Source organism: Xiphophorus couchianus, chromosome 22 (genome assembly GCF_001444195.1).
Source record: "Xiphophorus couchianus chromosome 22, X_couchianus-1.0, whole genome shotgun sequence".
NCBI classification, from domain to species: Eukaryota; Metazoa; Chordata; class Actinopteri; order Cyprinodontiformes; family Poeciliidae; genus Xiphophorus; species Xiphophorus couchianus.
In genome coordinates, this window is record NC_040249.1 from 1639646 (window position 1) to 1667275 (window position 27630).

The 27630-nt window shown below is 40.7% G+C and overlaps 1 protein-coding gene and 1 long non-coding RNA gene across 5 annotated transcripts in view; one reads left to right on the forward strand and one right to left on the reverse strand.

Moving 5' to 3' along the window:
- The window catches only part of gbf1 (golgi brefeldin A resistant guanine nucleotide exchange factor 1), a 62664-nt gene extending 38402 nt beyond the window's left edge, over positions 1 to 24262 (forward strand). Inside the window, exons 9-41 of one of the 4 annotated variants that reach the window (XM_028006688.1) lie at positions 1291 to 1326; positions 2364 to 2499; positions 2719 to 2948; positions 3052 to 3220; positions 3389 to 3600; positions 3910 to 4008; positions 4131 to 4325; positions 4965 to 5157; positions 5275 to 5406; positions 5498 to 5583; positions 5680 to 5882; positions 5962 to 6085; positions 6757 to 6882; positions 7945 to 8027; positions 8933 to 9169; positions 9460 to 9553; positions 9968 to 10144; positions 10289 to 10353; positions 10480 to 10603; positions 10897 to 10968; positions 11115 to 11209; positions 11311 to 11464; positions 12533 to 12758; positions 13825 to 13982; positions 14831 to 15080; positions 16868 to 17085; positions 18704 to 18854; positions 19616 to 19746; positions 19836 to 19937; positions 21087 to 21200; positions 21929 to 22106; positions 22381 to 22560; positions 23740 to 24262. In XM_028006688.1, coding sequence (XP_027862489.1) covers positions 1291 to 1326; positions 2364 to 2499; positions 2719 to 2948; positions 3052 to 3220; positions 3389 to 3600; positions 3910 to 4008; positions 4131 to 4325; positions 4965 to 5157; positions 5275 to 5406; positions 5498 to 5583; positions 5680 to 5882; positions 5962 to 6085; positions 6757 to 6882; positions 7945 to 8027; positions 8933 to 9169; positions 9460 to 9553; positions 9968 to 10144; positions 10289 to 10353; positions 10480 to 10603; positions 10897 to 10968; positions 11115 to 11209; positions 11311 to 11464; positions 12533 to 12758; positions 13825 to 13982; positions 14831 to 15080; positions 16868 to 17085; positions 18704 to 18854; positions 19616 to 19746; positions 19836 to 19937; positions 21087 to 21200; positions 21929 to 22106; positions 22381 to 22560; positions 23740 to 23996 — 5007 coding nt within the window. In that variant the 3' untranslated portion in view covers positions 23997 to 24262. The remainder of the gene's footprint in view (positions 1 to 1290; positions 1327 to 2363; positions 2500 to 2718; positions 2949 to 3051; positions 3221 to 3388; positions 3601 to 3909; positions 4009 to 4130; positions 4326 to 4964; positions 5158 to 5274; positions 5407 to 5497; positions 5584 to 5679; positions 5883 to 5961; positions 6086 to 6756; positions 6883 to 7944; positions 8028 to 8932; positions 9170 to 9459; positions 9554 to 9967; positions 10145 to 10288; positions 10354 to 10479; positions 10604 to 10896; positions 10969 to 11114; positions 11210 to 11310; positions 11465 to 12532; positions 12759 to 13824; positions 13983 to 14830; positions 15081 to 16867; positions 17086 to 18703; positions 18855 to 19615; positions 19747 to 19835; positions 19938 to 21086; positions 21201 to 21928; positions 22107 to 22380; positions 22561 to 23739) is intronic. The other 3 variants (XM_028006689.1, XM_028006690.1, XM_028006691.1) reach the window with 3 other exon arrangements.
- Positions 24263 to 24464: 202 nt separating this feature from the next.
- On the reverse strand, positions 24465 to 25845 carry LOC114137857 (uncharacterized). The gene is made up of 2 exons (XR_003594120.1): positions 24986 to 25845; positions 24465 to 24758 (listed from the first exon to the last, which is right to left on the reverse strand). It is a non-coding gene; the product is annotated as an uncharacterized LOC114137857 (long non-coding RNA).
- Positions 25846 to 27630: the final 1785 nt, after the last annotated feature.

A 27630-nucleotide genomic window follows, 5' to 3' on the forward strand; every position in this document is an offset into this window, starting at 1 on the left:
GCAGCTTAGGCATTAATTTGCATAACTATAAATAATTGCTTAGGGCAGTTGTTAATAAAACTAGTAATTTAGATCAAATGTACCAATTCAGTGCACCATCTGATTATCAGAAAAATAACAGCAAAATAGTTCAGTGTTAGTTATTGTCTTCAAATACCGGCCTGGCAAGGTTTAGGTATTAAATCAACAATAGATGAAGGATCAAACCGCAAGACACTTAACACATGTAATGAACTCAATTTAGAGTTTATTAACACAGAGATTTCTTTTACAGTTAGGTACTTCAATAGTCAACTAAGCTATTAATAGCAGTGTAAGTAACTGTTGTACCTTTTGAATTTGAGTATTACAAATTAATGTAGAGTTGAGGTGACAAAAGCAGATTTGTGTGTTTATTGAGAAGCAGTCAAAACTGAGATGCACTTTTTTTTTCAATCAGGTTTTCTTTGAACACTCAAAGATGTCTCTGCTAGAGGTGCACCGATTTATCGGCCAGCTGATTTACAGACGCAGATTTCCTTAATTTTGGGAGATGGGTGATCGGCCGATACTTGTACATGAAGCAGATCTTATCCACCAATCTTATCTACCTCAGCAAAGGCCTAAAAAAATCAGCCACTGTCCTCTTCTGCTTTCCCATGAGAGAGGTTTGACTGATAGACCAGCCCGCCAGGTCATATCTGCACATTTGCAGTTAATAATTGTCGCCCCACTGTTGCCCACTCAGTGACTTTCTTGCTATACTTAGCGACATTTTAGACAAAAAAAAATGGTATCGGCCAAAATCAGAATCAGCAGGTCAGGCTTTTTAAAGATCGGCTATCGGCCAAAAAACTGCCATCGGTGCACCACTAGTCTCTGCATAACATATGTCGACTAACAGCTCCACTATCAATAACGCTTCACTTCTTTAGACCATAGTCAGCTTAACAAATTGCAAATACTCGCTTCCCCTCTCTCTTATGCCCACATAACTGGTTCTAATATTTAGTGTAGATCTCTGTTTTCTGGGAAGTGGCCATTTTGAAAGATGTTTAGATAAATAAAGTATTTATCTGGCTTCAATTCTTCATTGCCTTTTTATGTATGTACTGCATTTCTTGCTCCCTGCTGGTTGGACAGTCTGCAGTGTATCCTTGTTGTGTGCTTTACTCCAAACCTTTCACCCAATTTGGAATCTGAACTTGTCCTCCCATGCATGAACCGTCCTGCTTAAGCATGTCATATGTTGGCTTGTGAAGTGTTTTGTCACTAATGATGGGCAACTGCCTCCTCCTTTTCTCTTCTGAGGCTTACAATATCTTGTGGAAAAACAAACGTGTTCAGGTAAGGGAAATAGCTTAAGTTGCTAGTAATGGGAAATGTTTTTGTCCAAAAGTTTGGGTGTAACTTTTCCCTACTGTTTCAGAAATCTCAGGGCAAAGTCATTCTCTCTCATCTGTATATTTATGCGCTATTGTATACAATTTTTCTCTTTACTAAAACCCTTGAAGTTTGTGTCAACGGCGAAAGGAAAGCTAACCCTCTTGCTATACAGTGTAGCATCAAATGTAAATACAATACAATGTAGATAGCATCCTCAAGGATAGCATCCTTTGAGGATGCTATCTACATTAAATCCTTACAATAGGAGTAAAGATTTAACTAGGTAGTCATTCAACATCAATTTAGATTCAAGATTAGACTCATGTTTGGCTGTCACACTTTCCCTGCCAGCTGTCTTTCATGGTTCATCAATAGGCTGCAGGCGTCCCCTAGTGGAACAAATAAATTATGTTTGAAAAACTAAAATTACATGTAAAACCCTAAACCAGTGGTTCCCAAAGTGTGGGGCGTGCCCCAAAGTGTGGGACGCCGTGCCATTGCAAGTGGGGTGCGGGAAGCGGTATGGATGAATGAAAAAAAAAACCAAAACAGTTACACAAAAGTGTTTCACTGTAAAGATGGTTTGTAGTGTGTTTGGTTGCAACCTGAAGTGTGAGATAAACTTTAGTGGAGTTTGAAAACAAAATATGTGTATAGGTTTATGTCTGGCTGAATAATGTGTGTGCCCAGTTGATTTATTTATTTATTTTCTTTTTTGGGGGGGATTTTATTGTAATCAATAGGAGGGCCCAGAAGAAAATCTTTGGGAACCACTGCCCTAAACAATTACCCACAACTACGATTATGAAGAAATGCACATTAGGTTACCAGTCAGTCTAATGAGCCATCATTTGATCCAGACTCACTAAACCAGAGAGAGAACTAAAACATGGAGGATGCCTGCCCTCGAGGACCGACTCTGGGCACCACTGGTTTATCGTAATCGGCCAGCAGCCATGCTTGAAAAAGTTTCACTCTTTCAATTTAATTTTGTTTAGTTGAAAATGCGTGCTGGAGGAATGAGTGAGTCATCCAAATGGAAGAAGCAGAAGCGTTCACCACGGCCTCCTCGTCACATGGTCCAAAGTCCCTCTGACCCAGGCGGCTCCAGCACCCTCAGCAACAACCTCTCAGGTCAATAGCGGCAGTCGATGCTTTTAGGGCTTTTTATGAAATGAAATCAGGTCAGTTTCTATTGTCATGTCAGTTCCTTGTAAAAACATCGATTAGGATATAAGATGCAAGATTAACAAAATACAACCGAAATAATAAATGGTAAATTAATTTGAGAAGGATGGACTATGGACATTGCCTGTGGTGGTCAACTGACTTCCTGCCTTGTTCTTATTCTAGGTGGAGTCCCATTCATTGAACAAGGGTTTTCCAGCTCCAGCCTTGCCACGTCAGACAGTGCTGGCTCTTCCATATCCAGCCCCACAGCCACAGACAGTGGCCTGGATGCCGGCTCCAAAGCCACCTCCAGGGAAGACCTTTCTGACTTGGAACAATCCATTCCATCTGCAAACTCCTCTTGCACCGTTACCTCACTGCCTGGCACCGAGTCTGGCTCTTCACACAAGCAGGTCGATTATTAACCTCCATTGGTGAAATGTGTTGAACTGTAAAAGCATGCTACGTTCTGTTTTCTGTGGAACTGACCCGTTCAATCTCCCATGTGCCGTCCAGTCTGAGGGTGGGCAGGTCGAAGTGGCTCAGGCTGCGTCCGTAGATTCCATCCCTGAAGTTGTGGACGACAAAGACTCCGTTCCTGATCATTCGGATCCCACCTCTGTTCATGACATGGACTATGTTAATCCTCGCGGAGTCCGATTCACACAGTCCACACAAAGAGATGGTAGGGAGACGTGCCGTGACTCTTAAATCGGATGCTTTTTGTAAACGTGTGTTTTGTATTAATTTAAAGTGTCTGACTGTCTGCATCACCGATAACAGTCGATCGTTTTCAGCTGTTTTTTTTGTTTCTTTTAAATGTTTTATTTTCCTATTCCCCGTTTTTATGCAGGAGTCGCACTTATTCCTTATGGCCTTCCATGCCTAAGGGAGCTTTTTCGATTTCTGATTTCACTGACCAATCCTCATGACCGCCACAACACTGACGCTATGGTACAAATGGGGCTGCAGCTTCTGACTGTAGCCCTGGAGTCTACATGCGTTGTTAATTACCAGTCTTTACTAGTCCTGGTTAAAGACGAGCTCTGCAGGCATCTATTTCAGGTAGGAAACAAATATATTCACTTGTGTGTGTTTATTTTGTTCTTGTTGAAAGAAATGTGGCATATTTTACCCCTCTGCACACAATATAAGACAACAAGTTAAGATACCGCTTTTGCTAATCCTCTGAAACAATGATATTTGAGCTTTATGCTGTTTAATATATTTAGAAGTATGATTTGTGCTGCCCATTGTATATTTTTTATGATAGTTAATGTTTAACATAATTTTACTTTGAGATTTATGAGCTGGAAACAAGAACATGGTTATTACCTCAACATCGTGGAATGACGCATGTGATCTGTGTTGTAGCTATTGAGTGTGGAACGTATGAACCACTACGCTTCCTCCATGCGAGTTTGCTTTTTGCTTTTTGAAAGCATGAGAGAACATTTGAAGTTTCAGCTGGAGGTAATTGTCTTCACTACTTCTATTTTTTTCCCCAGTTGTTGAACATCATATAAATAGACTTTTGGCATTCTTTTTCTGGACCTTTGCTCAACAAACTAACAAACATTTTGCTGACTTCTCAGATGTATCTGAAGAAGCTAATGGACATCATCACATCAGAGAACACTAAGATGCCATATGAAATGAAGGAATTGGGTCTAGAGGCCTTGGTCCAGCTCTGGAGGATCCCCAGCTTTGTGACTGAACTATACATTAACTACGACTGTGACTTCTACTGCTCAAATCTGTTCGAAGACCTTACCAAGCTGCTCTCCAAGGTAACATCTGTCTTGATTCATTTATTTGAATTGTTATTTTAATTCAGTTGTTAATTTGTTTGGTTATTCACAATTTTACATTTGGTTGTCTCTTTTCTTATTCATTTGTTTGGCCAGATATAAGGATTGTGCAGGTATGAATTTGACGTTTTTTAGGTGCGAGATCGTAAAGGACCGAAGCCATCCTTGCAAGAATGGAATGTGCTTGGTAGCAGAAAATAAATAGGTTTAATGGCATTCCCAGGGTTAAGTTAATTTTAAAAATAAGATGCTCTTTTGATAGGATAGACTTGAATATTAATGTCAGACATTTCCAGGGGTACAATCTTTTTTTTAATATTGTTAAAGGGCTTTTATTTCAATTTTACTGGTGGTTGTCAACACCAATAAAATAAATAATTGTCTGGGAGTCAAACAGATAATATTGAACGGTTACAGGAGTGCTGTGGTGGCGCAGGGGCAAAGCACAACCCACGTATTGAGGCCTTAGTCCTCGTGCCGGTGGTCACAGGTTCGACTTCCAGCCTGGCAACATTTGCCGCATGTCTTCCCCCTCTCTCATTACCCTCTTTCCTGTCGAACTACTTTCAAATAAAGGCCTGTAAAAATAAAAATAAAAGGCTGTTGTTGCCTTTTCAGAATGCGTTTCCTGTGTCAGGGCAACTCTACACCACTCATCTGCTGTCACTGGAGGCCCTGCTGACGGTGATTGACAGCATTGAAGGCCACTGCCAATCCAAGGTAGTAAACAACACAACTCAGCAGAACCAGTCAGACACACTACTGGCAGATGAAGAAGGATCCACTTCGAACGGAGCAGACCTAACAACTGGTATCACGTTGCATTTGCTCCATCGTTGCCATTACAGTGACTGATGTAATGGCAACGAAAGTAAATATTTGTATAAATTATTATTCGTGTAACACGAGATGCAAAATATTTCTTCAGATCTTAACGGCAAAGGCAGCCCTAATAATTCTCCTAAAGCGGCGAACGTGTCAGGATATCCACCTACCAGTGGCTTCCTAATGGCTGAGAAGATGAAACTGGGTCAGGAGGATCAAGGAGACACTGATACCGGTGATGTTTAAATCCAAAAAAACCCCTCCTCCTTTAAAGCATTTTGTGAGAATTCGATTGGGGAGTTGATCAGTTTTCTTTTCTTCAACAGAGAAGAAAGCACCAAAAAAGCCTCCCCGCTTCTCTACGTGTTTACCCGAGTCACTGGAGTTGTTGGAAATTAGAACCAAGAAAAAAGTAAATGATTTGGATTAATTTAGATTTTTTTTATTTTTATTTAACATTACATCCAGAATTGGTATATAAACTGCCTGGGACCTGTCTTGTGTTTAGCTTCTTATCACAGGCACAGAGCAGTTTAACCAGAAGCCTAAGAAAGGAGTCCAGTTCCTTCAGGAGAAAGGCCTGCTTAGCGACCCGTTGGACACCAAGCAGGTGGCGCAGTGGCTCAGAGAAAACCCCCGTCTGGACAAAAAGATGATCGGGGAGTACATAAGCGACCGCAACAACGTGGAACTCCTGGACAGCTTTGTGAAGTACTGTGAAATATCATACGTGTTTGTTGTCATTTCATGCATCAATAAAGTCTCACTCTAACACAGGCCTTTTTGGTAGTACGTTCACCTTCCAGGGTCTTCGTATTGACGAGGCCTTGCGGCTCTATTTAGAGGCCTTCAGGCTTCCCGGAGAGGCTCCTGTAATTCAGAGACTGCTGGAAACTTTTACAGACAACTGGCAAGTAAGTCTTGCATTTGCTGCATCACGTTCCATTTTACCTGAGTTTAAAAAAAAACTAATGCGAAAGGTGCCACATTTTAACTAGTGCCTTGATGGGATTGGGGGGAAAACGGAAATTAAGATTGCCAGATTACGTAATCATTCATTTTTTGTAACAGCTCCCAGTTAAACACTAGGATTCACATTACAACAGCCTTTATGGGGAATTGTGCTTCTGGGGTTGTATTTGAACAACAAAAATCATAATTGATGTTTGATTTTGCAATAAACAAGTTGTTGATGAAGCGAGATTTATCACTACCATAAGAGCTGTTCTCAACTGTACGCCATTTTCTGATGGTGTAAAAATATCATTAGTAAGTTTCAACTGTTTCAACCATTTTCTCCTGCTATAATGAAACCTGAAACTTGTGAAACTGGTTATGACAGTGAACGTTAGACAAAGAGGTAATTAAGATATCTGGAGCAGCTTTCCTAGAAACCTGTGGTTGGATACGTTCAATAAAAATATATCAATTATATGAGAAATTTGGGATAATAATCAAGTTACTGTAAAATAAGAGTTAAAATGTATAACACTTGAGATGGCCCACAGTGGCTGTAGATCTGAACAAACTCAGGAGGTTTGTGTTTGCTGTTCTAATGCTGTTTGTTTGTCTTGTATATTTGCAGAAAGTCAACGGTTCCCCTTTCATGAACAATGATGCAGGCTTTGCTTTGGCTTATGCTGTGATTATGCTGAACACTGATCAACACAACCACAACGTTCGAAAGCAGAACATCCCCATGACCATAGAGGTAAGTGAGTCTACAGTCACAGTGAAGCTAACTCAGCCCGTCTTCCTGCCTATTGTTTTATGGTAGTGGTTTTCATGGTGTAGCAGTCTCTTTGATCTGCTAGCATTTGCCCACATCCAGGTTGGCAGGTGAGAAAACCCATTGCCAACTGTTCCTTCAAATGATGGCCCCTGTTTGAGGTGAAATGCTCTTAGACAGAGCGGAGAAGGGGGTGGGCCTGACATCTGCTGTCCCCGTTTTTTCCTCTTTGATTGACATTTGCTGAAGACTAAACATAGTCTCCAGGGAACATGTGGGTGGGCTGCTTTCACTGACAAATGACAGGCAGGTTTCCCTTTTTGACCGTCTCAGCCTCTTGTCTGTGGATGTGTTGGATTGTTATACAGCACCTTTGTAGAACATAGTCTTCCACACAGAAACTGTCTGCACCACAGTTTCTGGTGGAAGAGCTATTACAATAAATAAAGTAGTCTGTCTTTGATGAAGGGCTGTGTCAAATGAGGTGAAGATGAGGTCTGTTTTGTGATGTTTGTAGCTAGCAGATGATTCCATATTGCCAAAGTTGTTGATTGAGGGTATATTTACGGTCGTGTGCTTTTTCTGTGAACAAGAAACGGTTTTGATAGAAACGGTTTGATTCTTAGCACCATTAGCGATCTCTGCCTCTGTCTGTCCGTGTTTTTCTCTGTGACCTTGCAGAGTAGCTGGTATTTTCTCTGTCCAGCCCCCAGGTATCGCATACCCTGCCAAGGAAGGCTTGAGGCTATCAATCGTCACTAGGTGGTTATGTTTATTTACACAAACCTCTTTGGTTTAATCCCTGTTTTCCTAACTATTGAACTTAAGCGTATTAAATGACACAGAAGTACGTTTCCATCCTTGGCTGTTTAAATGTTGGTTTGATGTTCATTTTACCAAATCCAGAATGCTTCTTTCTTTGAGCAAGGCTGTAGAAACACATGCACTGCTGTCCATATTGGGGTTGTCTCAGGAAATAAAGCTGAACTGTTCTAAAGCATTAGTTAGCTTTTCTTCTTTGTTTGGTCCTGTTTTCCCAAACAGCAATTCAAGAAAAATCTCAAGGGTGTTAATGAAAAAAAGGACTTTGACCAGGACATGCTGGAGGACATCTACAATGCTATCAAGTAAGAATCCAGAATACAACAAAGGAGCTCTTCTCCCTCATTAACCCAAAATGTTCTTAAACAAACCATTCTGATGTCTTCAGTTTTTCTTTTTCCATTGTGTTGTTGTATTGTTGACATTGGTTTCGTTCAAACGGCAGGCAAATATGACCAAAATCAGATTTTCTTTTTTTTTTTTTTTTTTGCCCATATGTGACCCATATCCAACTTTTTCAAGGCAGTCTGAATTCCAATCTTTTCATCCGCAAAAAAAAAAAAAAATCCCATTCATGCCACTACCATATGTGGAACAAAATTGTATTCATGTTTGAGAAATACTTTTATCTCCATGGCAACTATTCAACTGTCCAAAATGCCAGCACCACCTTCAAGGCGCATCTCCTCCTCAGGGCTGCAGTGTCCAACCACTGTGGTCACCATCGCCCAATATTAAATGCTGATATATTAAGAATTTTTCTAACTGAAGGTAACATAGCAACTTGATGAAATTGCACCAATTACCTGAAAAACACATAATACTGCCCCTTTAAGAACTGGACTCACTTTTTTTTTTTTTTTTACCTGCGTTTGTGTTGATGTTGAAGTTTGAAAGATGGCTTCAGTCTTGTTTTTTTTTATTTGCATGGCCTCATTTACCACTAACAATAATAAATAAATAATAATAAATCGGTATGTATGCATGTGTAGCATGTTTTTTTCTCCAAATACATCAATCAGTTAATCATTTCAGTTAAGTCCTAAATGTTCAACTTGCCATTGCATACTGTTGTATAAATCTAAATTTGGATTCCTTATCATAACTTTTAATTTAAATTGACTTCTTTTCTATAGAACTTTTTTGTGTTTCCATTTTCTGCTTCTGTACTTAATCTCTGAAATCGCCTCACCGATATTTTACTGCTCAGGAGTGAAGAGATTGTGATGCCAGACGAGCAGACGGGCCTAGTGAAGGAGAACTACGTTTGGAGTGTGCTGCTGCACCGCGGTGCCACTCCTGAGGGGCTTTTCCTCCACCTGCCGCCAGGCAGTTACGACCACGACCTGTTCACCATGACCTGGGGTCCCACCATCGCTGCTTTGTCTTATGTCTTTGACAAAAGCCTTGATGAAAACATCATCCAGAAGGCCATCACCGGGTTCAGGTACATGAGTATAGAATTATCGGATAGTAAGGTGATAAACTGCAACTTATGAATGACGTACAAAAAACAAGAAAGCAGTTGCTTTAAGCTTCATCTTTACTTTTCTGCATCAAGATCTCCACTTTTAGTTGAATTGTTGTTTTTTTTTTGTCTTTGATAAAACTTGTTGTTTACAGTTAACTCAGTGGGGTAGAAAATGCATGTTTTAGCTCAAATTAACACCTGGCTATAAAGTATAGGATATGTTGGCTGATTCATCCCGCATAATAATTTGGGTTTCTGTCTTTCAGAAAATGTGCAATGATAGCTGCTCACTATGGCTGCAGTGACGTGTTTGACAACTTGATTATTTCCCTCTGCAAGTTCACAACTCTGGCCAGTGAGGTGAGTCGCTGCCGATGACATCTCACGGTGTTCTCATTATTTTTGTAGCCATCAACAAGCTTCTGACGTAATGTATTTAGAAGTTTTTCAATGTGCTGTGGTCAGGATTTGGGGGGGGGAAAGCGTTGTGGAATATTGATATTCCGAGCTCATTTCTGATCTGTAGTCGGGATCGTTGTTAAGCTGGAACGCCCCACTGTGCTCAAGTTCCACCAGAATTAATTCAGAGTTTGAAGGCTAAGAAAAGCACCTTGCTAAGGCGCAACTTGCGGAGAAAAACTGAGGCACAAAAAAAAAAAATCTATATTTTATTCTGGTACTTTTTACAAATTGTTTCAGTTTTTAGCCAGCAAGCAGCAGTTGTGAATGTAATTGTAAATACGTTCCTCTGTCTGAATGTGTTCTTCCTGGCAGTCTGTGGAAAACCTACCTACCGTGTTTGGTAGCAACAACAAAGCCCAGACTGCTGCCAAGACGGTTTTTGATTTGGCTCATAAGCACGGCAACATCCTGAGGGAGGGCTGGAAGAACATCCTGGAGTCCATGCTGCAGCTCTTCAGAGCCCAGCTCCTGCCAAAGGCCATGGTGGAGGTCAGTATGCCATCTGAGCTCTGCCTTTGGTAGGGCTTCAATCTGATCAAGAAAAAGACAAAAAAAAGTACAAATTGAGATGGCATTTTACATACTTTGCTGCCATCTGCTGTTCTTCGCTCAAACACAACAATTATTCCTCAGATGGAGGACTTTGTGGAGCCAAACGGAAAAATTTCGCTTCAGAGAGAAGAAATGCCTTCAAATCGGTAAACTCATTCTCATCTGTGTGTGTGTCTATATGTCTGTATGTATGTAGGCGTGTCTGTGGGTGTGCGTTTGTGTGTGTATGTATGTATATATATTTATATATGTGTTTATCTATTCCATTACAGTGGTGAATCAGCCGTCTTAAGTTTTATCAACTGGTTGACACCAAGTGGAGCTGAGCAGTCAGGACTCAGAGGACCAACCACAGAAAATCAGGAAGCCAAGCAAGCTGCCATCCTCTGCATTAAGGTAAATGATGACAACGCATTATATTTTTTATCAACAAATTTTAATTCTAAGCCACATATCATAATTCCAGATATTTTATTATTTTAGTTATGTTCTGGTTGAAACTATTTACAACCGTAAATTAATGACAAAAACATCCTGGTTTGCACAATTGCTTACATGTAATGTAATGTAAGCCACACAGTTTCAAAAATTATCTCAAACAATTTTCCCATATGGAAAATGTGTAGAGCTTCTCCATAACTTATCATCCATTCAGATGTTGCTCTGCTGTCTCTTTTATCGTCTTGCAGCAATGCGACCCAGAGAAGTTGATCACTGAGAGTAAATTTCTCCAGCTGGAGTCTCTGCAGGAGCTTATGAAGGTTTTTCATCTTTCTGACTGGATCTCTCATGTTTTCTGTCAAGTGTTTTTTGCTGTGCATTTATTTAACCAGAGCTCTTTGTTGGGCAGGTTCAAGAAATGTCTCATTTAAAAACAAAAACACTGATTTCCCTTTCCTCTTATAAGGCACTGATATCTGTGAGCCCAGATGAGGAGACCTATGATGAAGAGGACGCCGCCTTCTGTTTGGAGATGCTGCTGCGCATTGTTCTGGAGAACAGGTGAGAAGCGAGTTGCTCAGAAAGACAATTACCGCTTTTGCTAAACGGTCAGTGTTGTTTATCGGTTTTAACTGAATCACCGTTTGTTTTTGCGTTTGAAGGGACCGCGTGTCGTGTGTCTGGCAAACCGTCCGGGACCATCTCTATCACCAGTGTGTTCATGCCACAGAGAGCTGCTTCCTGGTGGAGAGAGCTGTGGTGGGTCTGCTCCGACTCGCAATCCGCCTGCTACGCAGGGAGGAGATCAGCTCTCAGGTACACAACCGAGCAACAGACTGTCAGTATGGAGGAGGGCAAACATTTACAGGCCGGAGGAAAAGCGGATCTGACTAGTCATTTACTCACATCAGGTTCCGTCACATTTCCCATGTGTGTCACTTTAAGAAAGGCTTCCTGTATTTGTTTTTGTAAGTTACAATTTATTGCTCCTTATTTGAAATCTTTTAAGATTAGGTCCACTGTGTTGTGATGGTCTTTGGTTCACTACATGTAACCAGCAGACCAAAGGAATTAGAATGAACTTAGAATCCCGAAAAAACTACTTCCAGAACAGGAACATTTAGTTCATTACTTTTACAAATTGGAACATACTTAGAAAGTCCAGAGGATATCTACTTACTTATCCCAGAACAGGGATTAGAACAAACTTAGAATCTAGAAATTAGACCAGCGGATACTTATCTAGCAACCCTGAACAGGAGTATCTAGTTTACATACTTTGGATCAACCTTATTAGATTCTTTGTCTTCTTTTGCTCTTTCTCTTTCTTTTGGTTTGTTATTTTGTTTGTATTTCCTTTCAATTCTTGTAAGATGCTTTGAATTGCCTTGTTGCTGAAAATGCGCTACATATATAAAATGACCTACCTACCAGACAGAATAAGAGGTGGTATGGAAAAAAAATTTATATTTGAACATTTTTATTAGACATCAGGACATAAGGTCAACCTTGATGTTATTAATTTAACGCAGATTTTAGCCTGGCTTGCTTAAATGAGAATTAAATTATAAGAAACTTTGGGATTTGAGATTTGTCTCACTCTTTTGTGCTGCAGCACTGAATGTTTTGAAAACAGATTATCAAACTTTTTAGAAACATACTGAGGAAATGGTGTCATAATGGCTATTGTTACTCGTGTATTCATCAGTTAAATAATGCTCAAGGTGATGTGAAACAAGTCTCCACATCAGAACTGCATCATTCTCTGCTGATTCTGTCCATTTATGTTTCAAGATATTAGTTTTGTGATGAGCGCAAAATGGAAATCACTTCTAATGCGTTTAAAGGTTTCACTGCATTATCACACTTCCTGTTCATCCACAGGTCCTTCTCTCTCTACGTCTCCTGCTCATGATGAAGCCGCACGTCTTGTCCCGGATCAGTAGGGAAATTGCTTATGGCCTTCATGAGCTGCTAAAGACGAATGCAGCCAACATCCACTGTACAGATGACTGGTACACACTCTTCTCCCTCCTGGAGTGCATTGGAGCCGGAGTTAAACCTCGTGCCTCCTTCCAACTTACCTCTTCTTCTGCTGACAATGAAACAGGTTCAATATTTCCCTAAAGTTACATTTCTTATGTTCATTTCAGATTTTTGAAGGGGCAGTATAATGTAAATTCAGCTTTTTTGAGCTTTCCATCGTGTTGTGATATTCTTTCATCAAAAACCTACATCCTTCCTGGGTGTTTGAGAAATCCTTTAATCCTCCATGGCAACCATTCAGCTGCTCGTAACACTCGGTGGGACCCAGAACCGCCTTCAAGGCGCAGCTCCACAGCTGCAGTTTCCAAGCTTCTGAGCTTCCACCTCACAGAGTATCCATCCCTGCAACTCCCCCACTCAGCTCCTTTAGACTAGCCTGCAGCAATTAGCAAAAACATAGATGAACTGCGCATCTGCTAAGCTCATTAATAAGAAATACTTGTCAGTATGACATTGGTATAATTGTTGTTAAAGGGTTAATAGAGGAGCCAAGGCGGAGTTTCAGAAAGATCAGGAGATTTTAAAGACAGAGGCCCAATTTCAAGGCGATAATTTACAAACCAGCAGACCAAAGGAAATTTGGTCTATTAAAATTTATTTTAAGTCTTGACACTTGTGTAAAGTGTCAAAGGTCATCTTTTGCACAACTGTCAGATCAGCAGTCTTCCCCATGATAGTGTAGCCTACAGAACTGGACTGAGAGACAATTTAAAAGCCTTTGCAGGTGTGTTTAATTAATTAGTTGATTGAGTGTGCCACCAAGTGCCTTCAATATTGAACCTTTTCACAATATTCAAATTTTCTGAGATTCTGAATTTGGGGTTTTCATTTGTTGTCAGTTCTAAACATTTGAAATACATCAGTCTGTGTGTAAATAATGAATAAATATAATACACATGTTTCACTTTTTGAATGGAATTACTGACATAAATGAAGCTTTTTTTCCTGATATTCTAATTTTAACGAGCAGCACCTGTAGGTTTTAAATGATTTACTTTCAAACACGGCGTATCGCATAAACATTAGGCTTCTCTGATGCTCGCATTGTTCAAACTGTGCTGTTTAAAACGGTATACAAAGAACATAAAATGCCTCTTGTAAAACAGCATTGGTTTTCCTCCTGCCTGAAGGTGCACAGTCGGACAGTGAGCTGTCCTCTCATCATTCCAATGAAGTCAGTTTAGACCGCGGCTACACATCTGACTCAGAGGTGTACACAGACCACAGTAAGACCAGGATGCCTCGCTCCACTACTGACGTGGACGTGTCCAGCAGTGGATGGCTTGTGGTAAGTCCTCACACTTAGAAATGGACAAGTAATGTTAAACAATAAGCTCCATGTTACGGTAATGTTCCGATGTCTGTTATGTCTGGTGGTCCAGACGTAGCCTTGATAGCCTTGATTTCACCGTAGCCTAATGACTTGCATGGCTCTGAAAGTATCCATGGATCATTTGTCTGAACTACAATTATACACACTAACCTAGGCTTAACGTTCTCTCCACTATGTCGACAAAAAGGACCTGATATTGAAGCGAGAGGTTCAATACCGAGCTGCCGCTGAACGTTGAAGTTCGATGCACAGGAAAGCCGGCATCTCGTTGTCCATATGTTTACAATTTTTCACCGTTTGTTTTTCTTCTGCCTTTGCTCGTACTTCTGACTACGCTCATCAGTGAACAGGAGTGACGCTTGCGTCACCCGTGGCAGGGAGTGGCCTGGAAAAAAGTGCCTCTAAAAATTGTTCGTAATGCAGGCCGGGTCCATTAGAGCCAGTGGAAAAGGGCCATTAGTTTGATTATGCCTTGGGCCGGCCCTGGCTCTCACAGATGTACATTGTTGAATGATTTAACATCCCAAGTCGGTGGCTACAATTCTTCAGCATCTTTGTTTTTCTAGTACTTTATCTTCAGTAAGGAATGTAAACAATTTAACTTAAAAGTAAAACTGAAAGGCAATATTTTTTCAGTTGTAAAATTTAAGGCATTTCCTAAATATCCAGTTTTCTGCTAAAGAATATAAGATGAAATAACAGAAGAGAATTTCTTACTGGAGGACCAGCTAAACTCAGTTGCATTTAATATTTTATTATTTTTTTTATATAATTTAAATTTTTCTTTTCCCCTCACTCACTAGGTGGGAAAAGTTGATTTGGAGACAAGTAAGCCCACCCCAGTAAACTCCAAAGCTCAACTGAATCACCCTTTGGTCAACCAGTACAGCCTGACTTTGGGTCAAGACCTCGGCCAGCATGACACCAAGTCTCTCATCAAGTGTGTGGAAACACTTTCTTTTATTGTCCGTGACGCCGCCCACGTCACCCCCGACAACTTTGAGCTGTGTGTTCGGACCATCCGTGTGTTTGTGGAGGCCAGCCTCAATGGAGGTGAGAATACGCTTGAAACTTTCTTTAACATTGCCGTGTTTCTCTCTCGGGTTCAAGAACTAATAAATTACAATGTATTAGTCTCAGAGGCCTTTATGTGTTGGTCTTTGCTGTCTGACAGTGTATAGACTCTTGAAGGCATGAATTCTCAACCAGAATATCTCCCAAAATGCCTACAGAAATCAAGGTTTCCCCCAGAAAACTTGCTAAGCCCGGTAGGGCAATGATTCATCCAGCTGCCTGCCGTGTTTTTAGTTAAAAATGTTTAAAGTTGACATGAAACTTGAAAATATCACTTGATAGTTATGTGTTATCAAAAGATCGGAAGATAAATACCTGAACACCAACTATATAATCTTTAAATAATACAAATTTTTTAAAAATAATTTGGAAAAAAATAAACAATGCTTAGCCTGGTGGTGGCACAAGTAAAGCCTGGTGGTCCACCAGGCTTTACTGATAATACACTGGGGGAAACCCTGGAAATGATGACAAACCACTTTTCCACGTACAATAGATTTTTGTTTCAGTAAAGTGTCGATATTGAAAGTCTGTGGCTCTAAATTTTAACACAGTTGACTACTAAGTACAGTTCTACCTCTAGGATTTACAATTACATTTGATCAATAGTGTAAGCATGTTAGAGAGTGTGTGGTGTGGCTGTGTCTAAGGGTGAAAAAAGAGCAGGGAAACACCAGTCCTTTTCTGAAATGCTTGTCGTCATCAGTGTTTTTTACAACATCATCAGTATCCCAAGAAATTTAATCAACACATGTACGTGATGGTGACTCTTGTAGATCGCATGTATCAGATGTGATGTCTCTGAAAAGAGCTCTACTCGGTTAGGAGATGAGAAACAATTGACATGAAATGGTGGAGTCCATAGCTCTACCTCCAGAACATTTCATCCTCATAGAGGGAACTGATTCCACAAAAAGAACTCCAAATTTCAGAGTAAAAGTCCTGTTTGCAACTGATTGCAATTGACTTTCAAGCTATGAAATCACGGCCAACCCTGTGTTGATTTAAAGTCAGGCTAAAGACCCTGGTCATCTTCTGAAGGATTAGAATCTGCGCAGACTTAACGCTAAGCATCTGTAAATTTGGTGTGCTTTACTGCATTTCTGTTGGTAAATGATCTTTTGAAAGATGGTAGTTTTATAGACACATTGACAGTTTAATGGACAGCATGATCCTGTATGGAAACAACTTTCTAAGATGCCGAATTGAAATACTACGTAAAAACCGTAATACAGCAAATAAACTCTGGAAGGTCTGAGCAAGCTTCCAAAGGAAGCAATTTACAACATGAGTAACTGGCATAAACTTTAGATTTTTTAAAAATCCCGAACACATAATCAAGGGGACAAGATAGCAAAAGAAAATCAGATTCTGCTACAGATTTCAAGTCGTTTCTCCCCTAGTTAGTTTGAGACGAGGTTTTTCTGTCAAACTCAGAGTTGTGTCTAATTCTGCTGGCTGTTAGTTTGATTTGCAAAGACAAATTTAAATATTATTTAAATATTATTTTGCTACTTTGGTTCACAGACTTTATACTGGCTTCTCTTTTGGTCCAGGATAGAGTGAATATGGAAAAATGAAACACCCTGGTATCATTATTATAGAACTGTATTTATTAATCATCTTGTGACTTTGCAAATCAACAGAAAACTTAATAATGGTCTGTTCTTAGTCTACTGTGATCCAGTAGATCACAGTAGACTGATCTATAAATAAAACAATAAACATGTTTTATTTATGTTTTTTCTGGTAAATGTCTTCTTGAGGTTACCGGAACCATGACAAGAAGAAGAACCACAAATACGAGTCCAAGTCAAGGATGAGAAAGAAGCCAGTGGGGAGGGAGCGAGACATCGCAGGCAGCACAAGACGAGTTGGAAGTCGAGTGTCAAGTCAGCGTCTGTCCCGTTCTCACAGCGACGATGAGGAGGATGAGGGTGTTCCAGCCAGCTATCACACCGTGTCATTACAGGTTAGTCAAGATGTAAGTACAATAGCCCTTTTCATCGTTCTACATTTACTGTAAGCCTCACATCCTTGATGTTCGACACACCTGGTTTCTGTCAACCCTAACCAGTCCTCGAGGGCCGGCGTCCTGCAGCTTTTAGAAGTGTCCCTGGTTCAATACCGTGAATCAAATGGCTGAACTGCTTCCTCAGTGCAGTCAAGTTCTCCACAGTCCATCTAAAACCGGGAGGACACCGGCCCCCGAGGATCCCTGCCCTAGTTTTTCATTCTCTCTCCACTAAAAGGACTTGCCAGGCACTTTTATATGATAATGGAGGATAGTAATGCCTAACATCTAACCCAGTCGTTCTCAAACTGTGGTATCCAGACCACCAGGGGGCGGTCCTTCAACAACCGTTTGACGTTGCTACTGTTTACTTGTGAGCTCCAAGTTCAACACATACAGTTAGCGTACCAAATGATTGTTTAAAAATAAGTGGCTTAAACTGGGTCACTCCAAAATAAAAACTGAAGATGTTGGTGGAAAGAAAACAATGCCAGGACTACTTATATCAGAGGAAGTCAAGTAATACCTGCTGGGAGTATTGATGTCGTTGATGAGCGTGAGCCAGGACCAGTAGGACTCAAGTCTCAGTAAAATGAACTGTTCTTCGTTTTTATAACTTTACTTATTTATGATGCTCTGCTCACACGTAAACGGTTATTGTTATTTTTATTCAATTAAAAATGATTCAATGAAATTAATTTAACACAATAGATAATTAAAGCTGCAAGCAGCCTCGAACGGCCCTCGCAGCTCAGCGCCGCTCCGGCCTCATGGCAACTGGGCCAGATCCAGCAACGCCATCCGCTCGCCACCGTTGACGCTCTCACGCAGTTCCCGCACCCGTCCAGTAGGCGACGCACATCTACGTGTTCAGCAGTGCTCCTTGAAGGTGCACAAAAAAATCTGGTGCAATCGTCTCATCTTGAATGTGAACAAAAACAAAGGAGATGATTATAGATTTCAGAAGAAACAAAGTAATGTAAACTCGTGATGGGAACCCTATTTCCATCATGGGAGATAAAAGGGAGGTGGTTGAGGAATATAAATACCTCGGTGTTCATCTGGACTGCAGACTGGACTGGAAGCGCAACAGTGAAGCCGTCTGTAAGAAGGGACAGAGCAGCCTGAACGTCTTGAGGAAGCTAAGGTCCTTCAGATTTCGCAACAAGATGCTGCAGATCTTCTATAAAGCTGTTGAGAGCCTCATCTCTTCTGCTATCATCTGTTGGGGCAGCAGCATCAGAATCAGGGACCTAAAAAGGCTCAACAACCTGGTTTAGAAGGTTCTGGTTCTCTTCTGTGGAACCTCTGGAGATGATGATGCAAAGAAGGATTTTACATAAAATGAAGAACATTACAGAGGGTCTTCAGTCAGGAGCTGCTATAGGAGATCCTATCTGCCCCACAGCCATGAGCATCTACAACACCTAGTTGAAGAAAACTGTGGAAGTAATAAAGCATTTTTCAATTGAATAGGAATATTCCTCAGCGCAGAATAAATATTTGTTGAGATTACCTTGTGAAGTTCCTGATGCATGGAGACCATGTTATGATGTGATTGTTTATTCTACTGTTTGTGCCCAAGCAGCTGTTGGACCTGATGCACACCCTTCATACACGTGCAGCCACCATCTATAGCTCCTGGGCAGAGGAACAGCACCACCTAGAGGCTTCTGGCAAAAAGATCGAAGCTGACTCTCAAACCTTGTGGACCAGCTGCTGGTGCCCACTGCTGCAAGGTGATCATTACGTTATTCTGAAATTGGACATAAATAGATTTTCAGCTCTCCTTATGTTTAACAGAATTGAGTGCTGTTTGATTGATGCATAGGAGCAGTTTAAAAACTCTCAACATATTTTCTATACTTCTTCTCCTAATAAACTCCTTCCGGGTTTATCTACCTTCATGCTTTAAATGGGACACGCAGACGGTCGTACACTTAGCTCACCTGCTGAGGGATCCCAGACTGAGGGAATTATTATAATGAACATATTAAAAGTCATGAAGGTGATGATTTGTTGGTTTAAAACAAATACCACTAGTTTGCTTAATGTCAGATATTCTCACAATTTGGACAAATATGTTTATTTGCTGGTTCTGAAATTATTCTCAGTTATTCCGATTTATTTTTTCTCTCTTTTTTTTTTCATGGCCATTATCAGTTGATTGTGATTGATTGTGTTAACTAAAAATTCCGAATTTTGTGATAAATTAAGGGATTCTTATTGTAAAATAATTTGTTAATAAATGTTAGTTCTTCAGAATAATTTTAACACTGCACAACTGTGGTATTGTTACTTCTCAAATTTCTAATATCAAACTTCGCTGCCCGACTGCGTGAACGACGGTTATTGAATCGCGTACTGTAACCTGTGTGAAAAGGATTCATTATGATTTAAGAAAAGAAAAGGACCAACAGTCGTTTGAATGACACATCCTGAGCTTTGTTGTATTAAAATAGACTCACCTCTTCTATGTGTCTTTGACCACGCTCTCCAGGCATCGCTTGGCTGTGCTGCGACGCCAGGCGACAGGTCCGCATGCAGGCCCTCACTTACCTCCAGAGAGCACTACTTGTCCATGACCTGCAGACACTCGATGCAACTGAGTGGGAGTCCTGCTTCAACAAGGTTAAAAAGCACTACGCATTTCTTACACCAGGCAACAGTGTTGCATCATAGCTAAAATGTAAGAGTTGAATTGATGTGTGTGTTTGCAGGTGCTTTTCCCTCTGCTAACAAAGCTACTGGACAACATCAGTCCAGCCGATGTGGGCGGTATGGAGGAGACCAGAATGAGAGCCTGCACGCTGCTGTCAAAGGTTTGAAGCCACACTTCCTGCAGCGCTCACTGTTTGCAGCCATCGCAACACATCTTCTCTGCTGATGACGGGTCATGAGTTCATTTCAGACTTAAAGTCAAGTATTAACAAACTTCTTCCATTTGTTCTGCTGTCTGTCCTGGTTGTTTCTTCTATTAAATAGCTTTTTGTTTTCATTGTTTTTCTTGGTTTCCCCCAGAAAACTTGCTAAGCCCAGTGGTTGGGCGCTATGGCAGTCATTCATCCAGCGGCCAATCGTGTTTTTGAGTTAAAAAATGTTTAAAGTTGACAGGAAATTTGAAAATATCACTTGGTAATTGTGTGTTATTGAAAAATTGGAAGATTAACACCTGAACACCAACTATAAGGTCTTAAAAAATGCAAACATTTAGATTTAACTAACTAAGCAATGCTTAGCCTGGTGGGGGCACAAGTAAAGCCTGGTGGCCCGCCAGGCTTATAAGACATTGGGGGAAGACCTGGGTACAATGGAGCTGGACTGATTCACCTCACTTTCTTTGTTGGAAAGCACAACGTTTGAGTTTAAAGATTGATACAAGAAGTGGAATTAAAGACAGAATGTGGCGGCACGTTTTACAACAAATCTGCAGGATCGGGGATTATGGGAATTGATTCCACCAAAAAACACTTTACTGTAAAACCTTAACTGTAGGAGATTGTATGAAATACTAACACACCTTGAAAGGAGATTCATTTGTGTGTCTGTTGAAATGGTTTTTTTTTATTATTATTATTTCATATTTTTGTTATGGGTTCCACACAGGCCAACTGACAGCTTTGCCTGTGACAAGTAATTGTACAAGTGTACCAATTTTCATGCCTCTATGACAAAGTTCAGTGCGGATGGTACTTTTCTACAATACAATAAGGTTGTATTTTTGCAACAACCTGAAAATATGTAGATTCTACACAGGCCTGATGCGTCCACCAAGTTTGGTGAGTTTTTATATGTAAAGCTTCCAAAAAGCCACTTCATTTGGGGGGAAGGAAAAAAACACTGTTATTACAATAAGCCCTGGCAGCGCTTAACTGCTTGGGCCTAAAATTGTAAGACTTTAAACTTTTTTTGAGGGTATTGAATTGTGGTCTGTGTGTGTGTTAAGCACCGGTATGTTTGTGCTTTTCTAGGTCTTCTTGCAGCACCTCTCTCCCCTGCTGTCCCTACCCACCTTTGCTGCCCTCTGGCTTACCATTCTGGATTTCATGGACAAGTATATGCATGCAGGATCCAGTGACTTATTGGTGAGGATAGCAATGACCACACACACACTTTTTCTCCTATACAGTTAATTAGGCTGCGTTCACACTGGAGTATGAAGTGACTCAATTCCAACTTTTTTGACATAATGCGACCTGTATCTGATATTTTCAGGACAGTCTGAACAAAACAGGTCAGATTTTTTCCAAATGCGACCCAGATATCCGATACGTATCCAATTCAAATGTGACCAAAAGTCCAGGTCGCGTTCATCCCACCTGAACGTCACTGATACTCGACAAACGTCACTATTCTGCGTCCTGATACGCAGCAACAACCATGACGGACTATAACGAGGATTAAGTTGTTAATATTCTGGCTCCGGTCGGACAACAACTTCAAATGTGTAAACTATGCTCCACCGTTAGCATCCATGTTTACTTCTGCAAACACTCAGCTCTTCTTCTTTTAATGGCAGTTGGCAAAACACTGAGAACACTGACGTTATTGCGCCCTCTACTGCGCATGCGGGACACTTTCAGGTCGTTTGCCCGTTCACACTGGAGGTCATGTATATTTGGAAGTGTGAACGGCCACGGCAAAAAAATCCGATTTGACAAAAAATCGGAATTAGGTCACTTCAGGCTGCCGTGTGAACGTAGCCTTAGTCTCACCTAAAAAAGAATATTTTGCATTTTTGATGAGGTAGTACTAAGTGGCTGAGTACCACACTTCTATTTTTATGCACTTGTTTATTTGTGTTTCTATGCAGCTGGAGGCGATTCCTGAATCTCTAAAGAACATGTTGCTGGTTATGGACACTGCAGGGATTTTCCGCAGCTCTGACTCTAGGACAGGATACTCGGACCTGTGGGAAATAACATGGGAACGTATTGTGTGCTTTCTTCCGCACCTGAGGGAAGAGCTATTCAAACAGACAGTTATAGCAGGTATTCACTTCTGAGCACTTCATCATCATAGGAATGATGATCCACCCTTTGACAAAACTAAATTTAATGTCGCTTCCAGAATACTGCCAGTAGGATTTGGTCCGTTGATTTCCATCAAAGAACATATTTCATCTCCATGTGACATTCTTCATTAAATGAAACAAAGAAATCCATATTTCCCATCCCAACTGGCTGCTACTGTGCTATTAAGCAAATGATTTGACACGATGTTAGGATAAAGCTCTTGTTTTATCTTTAATTTTTGTTATTTTAGAGCCAACTCCCGGCCCTCAAACTGAGCCAGTGCAGTCAGCATCCACAGCTGAACGCCCTTCGTCCCCTCAGGAGTCTCCCTCTCTCGCCCAGCCGTCCTCCACAGTCCTGACGCCAGCAGAGACTCCACTTTCCGTCAGTCAAGAACCAACTCAAGACCCTCAGTTAGCTAGTGCCAACGGTAAGCACTAGTGACACGACTCGAGTAAAAATGTTAAATTGATTTAGTTGCATGGACTGTAAGTAATTAATTGAGGTTAATTAAATTTTATCAAAAACTACGTTGACAAAAGACGCGATGTCTTATTCAAAACCGTTTTTGCTGCTAAATCTTTGAACAAATAGACATATGAGCTCAACGACAAAGATATTTATTGTTTTTAATCTGTCATTCAGGGTTTTCAACCATCAGCGCTATTTTACCCATTCAATTTTCCAGCGTTTCAGGAAGCTCTGATTATTCATGGAGCTTCTTTAGAAATGTGAAACTATGGATGCTGATGCTGACGTTAACGTTGGGACGTCTGTGCTGCTGCAACATGTTTAGCATTGAGGTGCTACTTTAGGCTTGAGTAGCTTCTCCTTAAACCATGTCTTGAGCGCAACAACATTTTCTTTGTCAGCGTCTCGGTTTTTGAAGCAAAATGTTCCCCCCAGTGGTTGAAGAGAAGCGGCTTCGCGTCCGTCGCTGTTGTTTGTTTGCGAATGTCACTTGTGTGTCAGATTTACAGGTGTACCAGAAACAAGTGGGTGGAACCTTTGTATGGCGGGGCGTGCATAAGACTGACGCAACATCTGTCATGAATAAGAAGGAGTCTTTATGGATGTTTTTGACTGTTGTCATGAAGTGTCATTTGGTAAATAAAGACATTTTAATGCAAAGTTCCTTTAAAAGTGGCATTAAAAGTCCATTAAAAGTGCCAACTTTGCCTTATTTTGTCAACAATGACACTTTTAATTGACTTTTAATACAACTTTGCATTAAAAGTGTCATTATTTACCAAATGACACTTCATGACAACAGACATTCAGAAAGACTCCTTCATGTTCATGACAGATGTGTCATGTCAGTCTTATGGACACCCTGTCAAATAAAGAGTTACCAAAAAAGGTTTAAAAATCCAGTTCACTTAAGCTGAACAGGTTGCCCACTCTAATCACTGTATCGCACAATGTCCTGCGTTAACATTTTGAACACCTTAAAATCTATGTAATTAATCAAAATGAACTCGTTAAAAATCCCGGCCATAGGAGTTTTGTCACGTTTTGTGACAAAGTACCCCTGGTGCACAAAAGATTTAAGATAATTGTCAAAAAGACAACTGTATTCATTGTATAATATGTCTGTTTTGCCTCGTAGGACCAGATCACTCGTCTCCAGCACCTGCTTCAAAATCTCTACCGCTGGCACCGTCGGGCACATCTCCCGCCCGCTCTTCATTGCCTCCAAGTCAGCCACCCTTCATCCTGCAGCCTTTAGCTTCCCCTCTGCAGGTGGGCATCCCATCCATGCCTCTTCCGATCATCTTGAACCCCGCTTTAATCGAGGCCACATCTCCTGTTCCACTGCTTCCTGGCCACAAACCTGCCAGCAGTCCCATTGATGAGTTCCAGTAGAAGAAAGTTCACCTGGCTTGAGGGTCACTACTCCCGTGGCAACAGAGCAACCTACTTCACACGTTAGGGGACTGCAGCTGGTTTAGGTCTACATAAAGGACACTGTCGTTTCCTTTGTGCTGTCTGTGTTTGTTTTCCAATCGTACTGAATGAGATATTAAACTGACAGGTGGGAAGTAAAGTCACTCTGATGCTGGGTTGTCGTCTCTCTTATGACAAACTTGTTGATTTTACTTTTGTAAAAATAATTTAAAAAAAGGATTCTGGGTGTTTTGTCCACAAAAACATAATTTACTTGTTGTTTTCCAGATATTTTAAAGTTATAACATTATGTATATTTTAGCCTGAGACAATAAATTCAACAGAGTAAGCATTCCCCTACACTCCTTTATTCTTAAAACATTTCAAAGAGGCTTTTCTTTTCTGGTGGTAAATGTTTAATTTTTTATGTTTTTTTTTTTTTTTTAAATCTAATCTCAACCAAAGTATCAATTTGCTTGGAGAATTACACCAGAGATTTTATCAAATATTACACAAAGTGTGTGTGTGTGTTTGTTTGTAATACCTTGTGGGGACCATTTTCCTGACATACTACGTGGTGGGGACCCACTGCTCCTTGTGGGGACCAAAGGTCAGGGGTTAGATTTAGGACTAACGTGTGAATTGAGTTTTGGTTAGGGTTAAGGTTAGCTATGTAAAGAATAGGGTTAGGATATGGGTAGCCTTAAGGGTTTAGGCTTAAAATTAAAGTTCGATGAAAGTCTTCATCGGAAGATGAATGGAAGTCAATGGAAAGTCCCCCCAAAGATAGCCACGCAAACGTGTGTGTCTGTGTGTTTTAGGAGGTTTTGAGGATACAAGTATTTTTTGTCATCTCTAGACCATTTACAAGACAAACAGGCCGGTCAGATATAACCAGATTGTTCCAGACTGACTTGGGGGTTTTGCGTCTAGAATAATATAAAAATAAGAAATAAGATTTCAGTTACTAGAAATAATAGCAAAAAGTTCATATGCAGGCTGTTGCATGACAACATAGCAGAAATCCTGAAGCCTTTTTTGCAGGATGCTTTGGATGATCAGTAGTACTGGAAAAGTGCTATATATAAATTGAATCTTTTTACCCATTCTATTCACCACAGAGATGAGCCACTCTGACTGTAAGCTTTAAGGGACAGGATTTTATCCCAAGTCAGCAGGCACAGCGTCTCTCTAAAGGACAGAATCTGGGTCCTGGTTCCTCAGCGGAGGAACCCTTTCACTAAGACCTCCTAGCAGCTCTGGGAACCATCACCGAACTCGCAGTATGAGAATGAAATAAATGGTTGGAGATATATTGATTAATCATCCGTCCACCTGTCATCTATACCCGTTTATCCTTGCAAAGTCACAGAGACCTGGTGGCTGTCAGCGGTGATTGGACAAGAGAAGGGTTCTCTCAGTAGGTGTGTGCAGGGGACGGGTTGGTTCAGCTGGACTGCTGAGGATATTTATGCAATAAAACCAAAGAGAAAAAACACACCATGATTGAACTTTATTACTGTGCCATGCAATTTAATAGACAAAAACCCGCCCCCCTCAAAGTTTATTTACTGGTTGGTATGAAACAAATTTTTTACACAATTGAGTGTTCCCTATTTGGAATCCTGTAAGAACAGGCCCTTGGAGTTTAACATCAGTCACAGCTGAATGTCTCCCGTCACATGGGAGACATTCGGCTGTGTTAAACTCCTGGACCCAACGCCATCTTCAAGACAAAGCTCGTCCTCCGGGCTGCAGCTTCCAAGAGTCCTCCCGGCGACTCCACCACTCGGCTCCTTCAGACTAGCCAGCTGCAATTAGCAAACACCTGGTGGAGCTGTACGTTTGCTGAGCTCATTATAAGAGCTACTTCTCAGTGGAATGCTGGTAAAAATGTCATTAAAGGGTTAATAGAGGAGCCATGTTGTGAAGACTTCCTGAAGGTGGAGTTTCAGAAAGAGCAGGAGTTTTTAAAGACATAGAGGCCCAATTTCAAGGCTTTAGATTACAAAGTAAAATTTCTTTTAAGTTGCATTTTCTATATACAGCTTTTTATTATGTAACAACTAAAGGTAATGGTTATTTTATTGTGCTATGAAATGTAAATATGTGCTTGGAAAATGCATGCTACTGCCCCTTTAACATACAGTCAGTCACCAGGGGATCTTATGAAGAAATCAGGAGTCACCTCCTGTAGTAGTGATTCTCTGCCTCACCATACTCATCCAGAAAGAGCCAGCAGATTACTTCCCCAGCTGAAGGGTTGGAAGTCTGTCATGTAACGCTTCAGGGAGTTAGAAGGCCCCGGAGCCCTCAGCCAGTGAGGAATAAATGTTGTCAGTCTCCACTGCAGATTGAGAAAACACCTGGATACGTTCAAAGGAAGAGGCCCTGTGTCTGTGAAAACCAGAAGTTGCAAAAATATTTGAAGTTATTCAATAGATTCATAGTGGCGAGTAATTTAAGAAAATAAAGCCTTCTGTGTCAGGTCCTCCATTTTGTCATCTTCTTTGCTTCCACATCCTTGTGGCTAGAGGCATGAAAACATGTCTTTATTAGTGCCCAAGTAAAAGCAAGGCAACAGAATCTGTTTCCTAAAACTGAAAAATGTATGTTTAAAATAATAGCATGTTGAAGATTAATCAGTTCCATCATTCATTCGGTCAAAAAGAACAAACAAACCAAAACAGGTTGCCCTTATTCAGCGACAGCCAGCTAACTGGACATCCTTATGACAGTGAAAATCTTAAAAAATCAGAGTAAAACATAAAATGGGTTGTGCAAGACATAATTCGGAGGAATAGTGTGCCGTGATGAAATAGTTAGAGAGGCACACAAATTCAAAACAGCAGAGAATTATGAGATGCAAAAATAATAATTGAGATGTACTCAGTAATGAGTACATCTCAAGTTATGAGTACATCTCAGAATGTACTCATGAGGAAAAAAAAGTTAGAGCTTTTTTTTTCTCATAATTTTTTTTTTTGAGAATTAGAATTTTGTTTTTGTAAATCTCAAAAATTTAGAATATTGCAATATTTTTTCAAGCTTTTATTTATTTTTTCCTTTGTTAATTTTAATTATGGCTTACAGGTCAAGAAAGCCCAAAATCCAGTTTCTCAGAAAATGAAAATATCTCTTTAGAACAATCAAAGCATGAGTGTCAGGCTTCTGGAAAGCACGTATATTTCTTTGCACTCAATTCTCAATTCCTCTTACATGAACGTCTGCTTCAGGTCACCATCAGCCTGTGACACTGCAAAGCTGTAATGGCAGCTGAAATTGCTTTGACAGCTGCCTCCAGGTCGTCTGCCTTGTGGGTCTGGTACCTTCCTGGTGACATCGGTCCATATATTCTCTATGGGGTTCTGGTCAGAGGAGTGCGCTGGCCGGTGAAGAACAGTAACATCGTGGTCACTGACTCAGTTTTTGGCAGTGTGGGCAGGTGACAAGTCCTTTTGGAAAATAACACTAGCCTCTCCATATAGCATGTCAGCAGCGGCAGGGGCGCAACTCCATATTTTTGAGGTGGATGCGAACATATCTTCGGCGCCCCCCCATATATCGAATGATGACTGAGGCCTGCTCTTGCTTTGAAATATCAGGTGTGCAG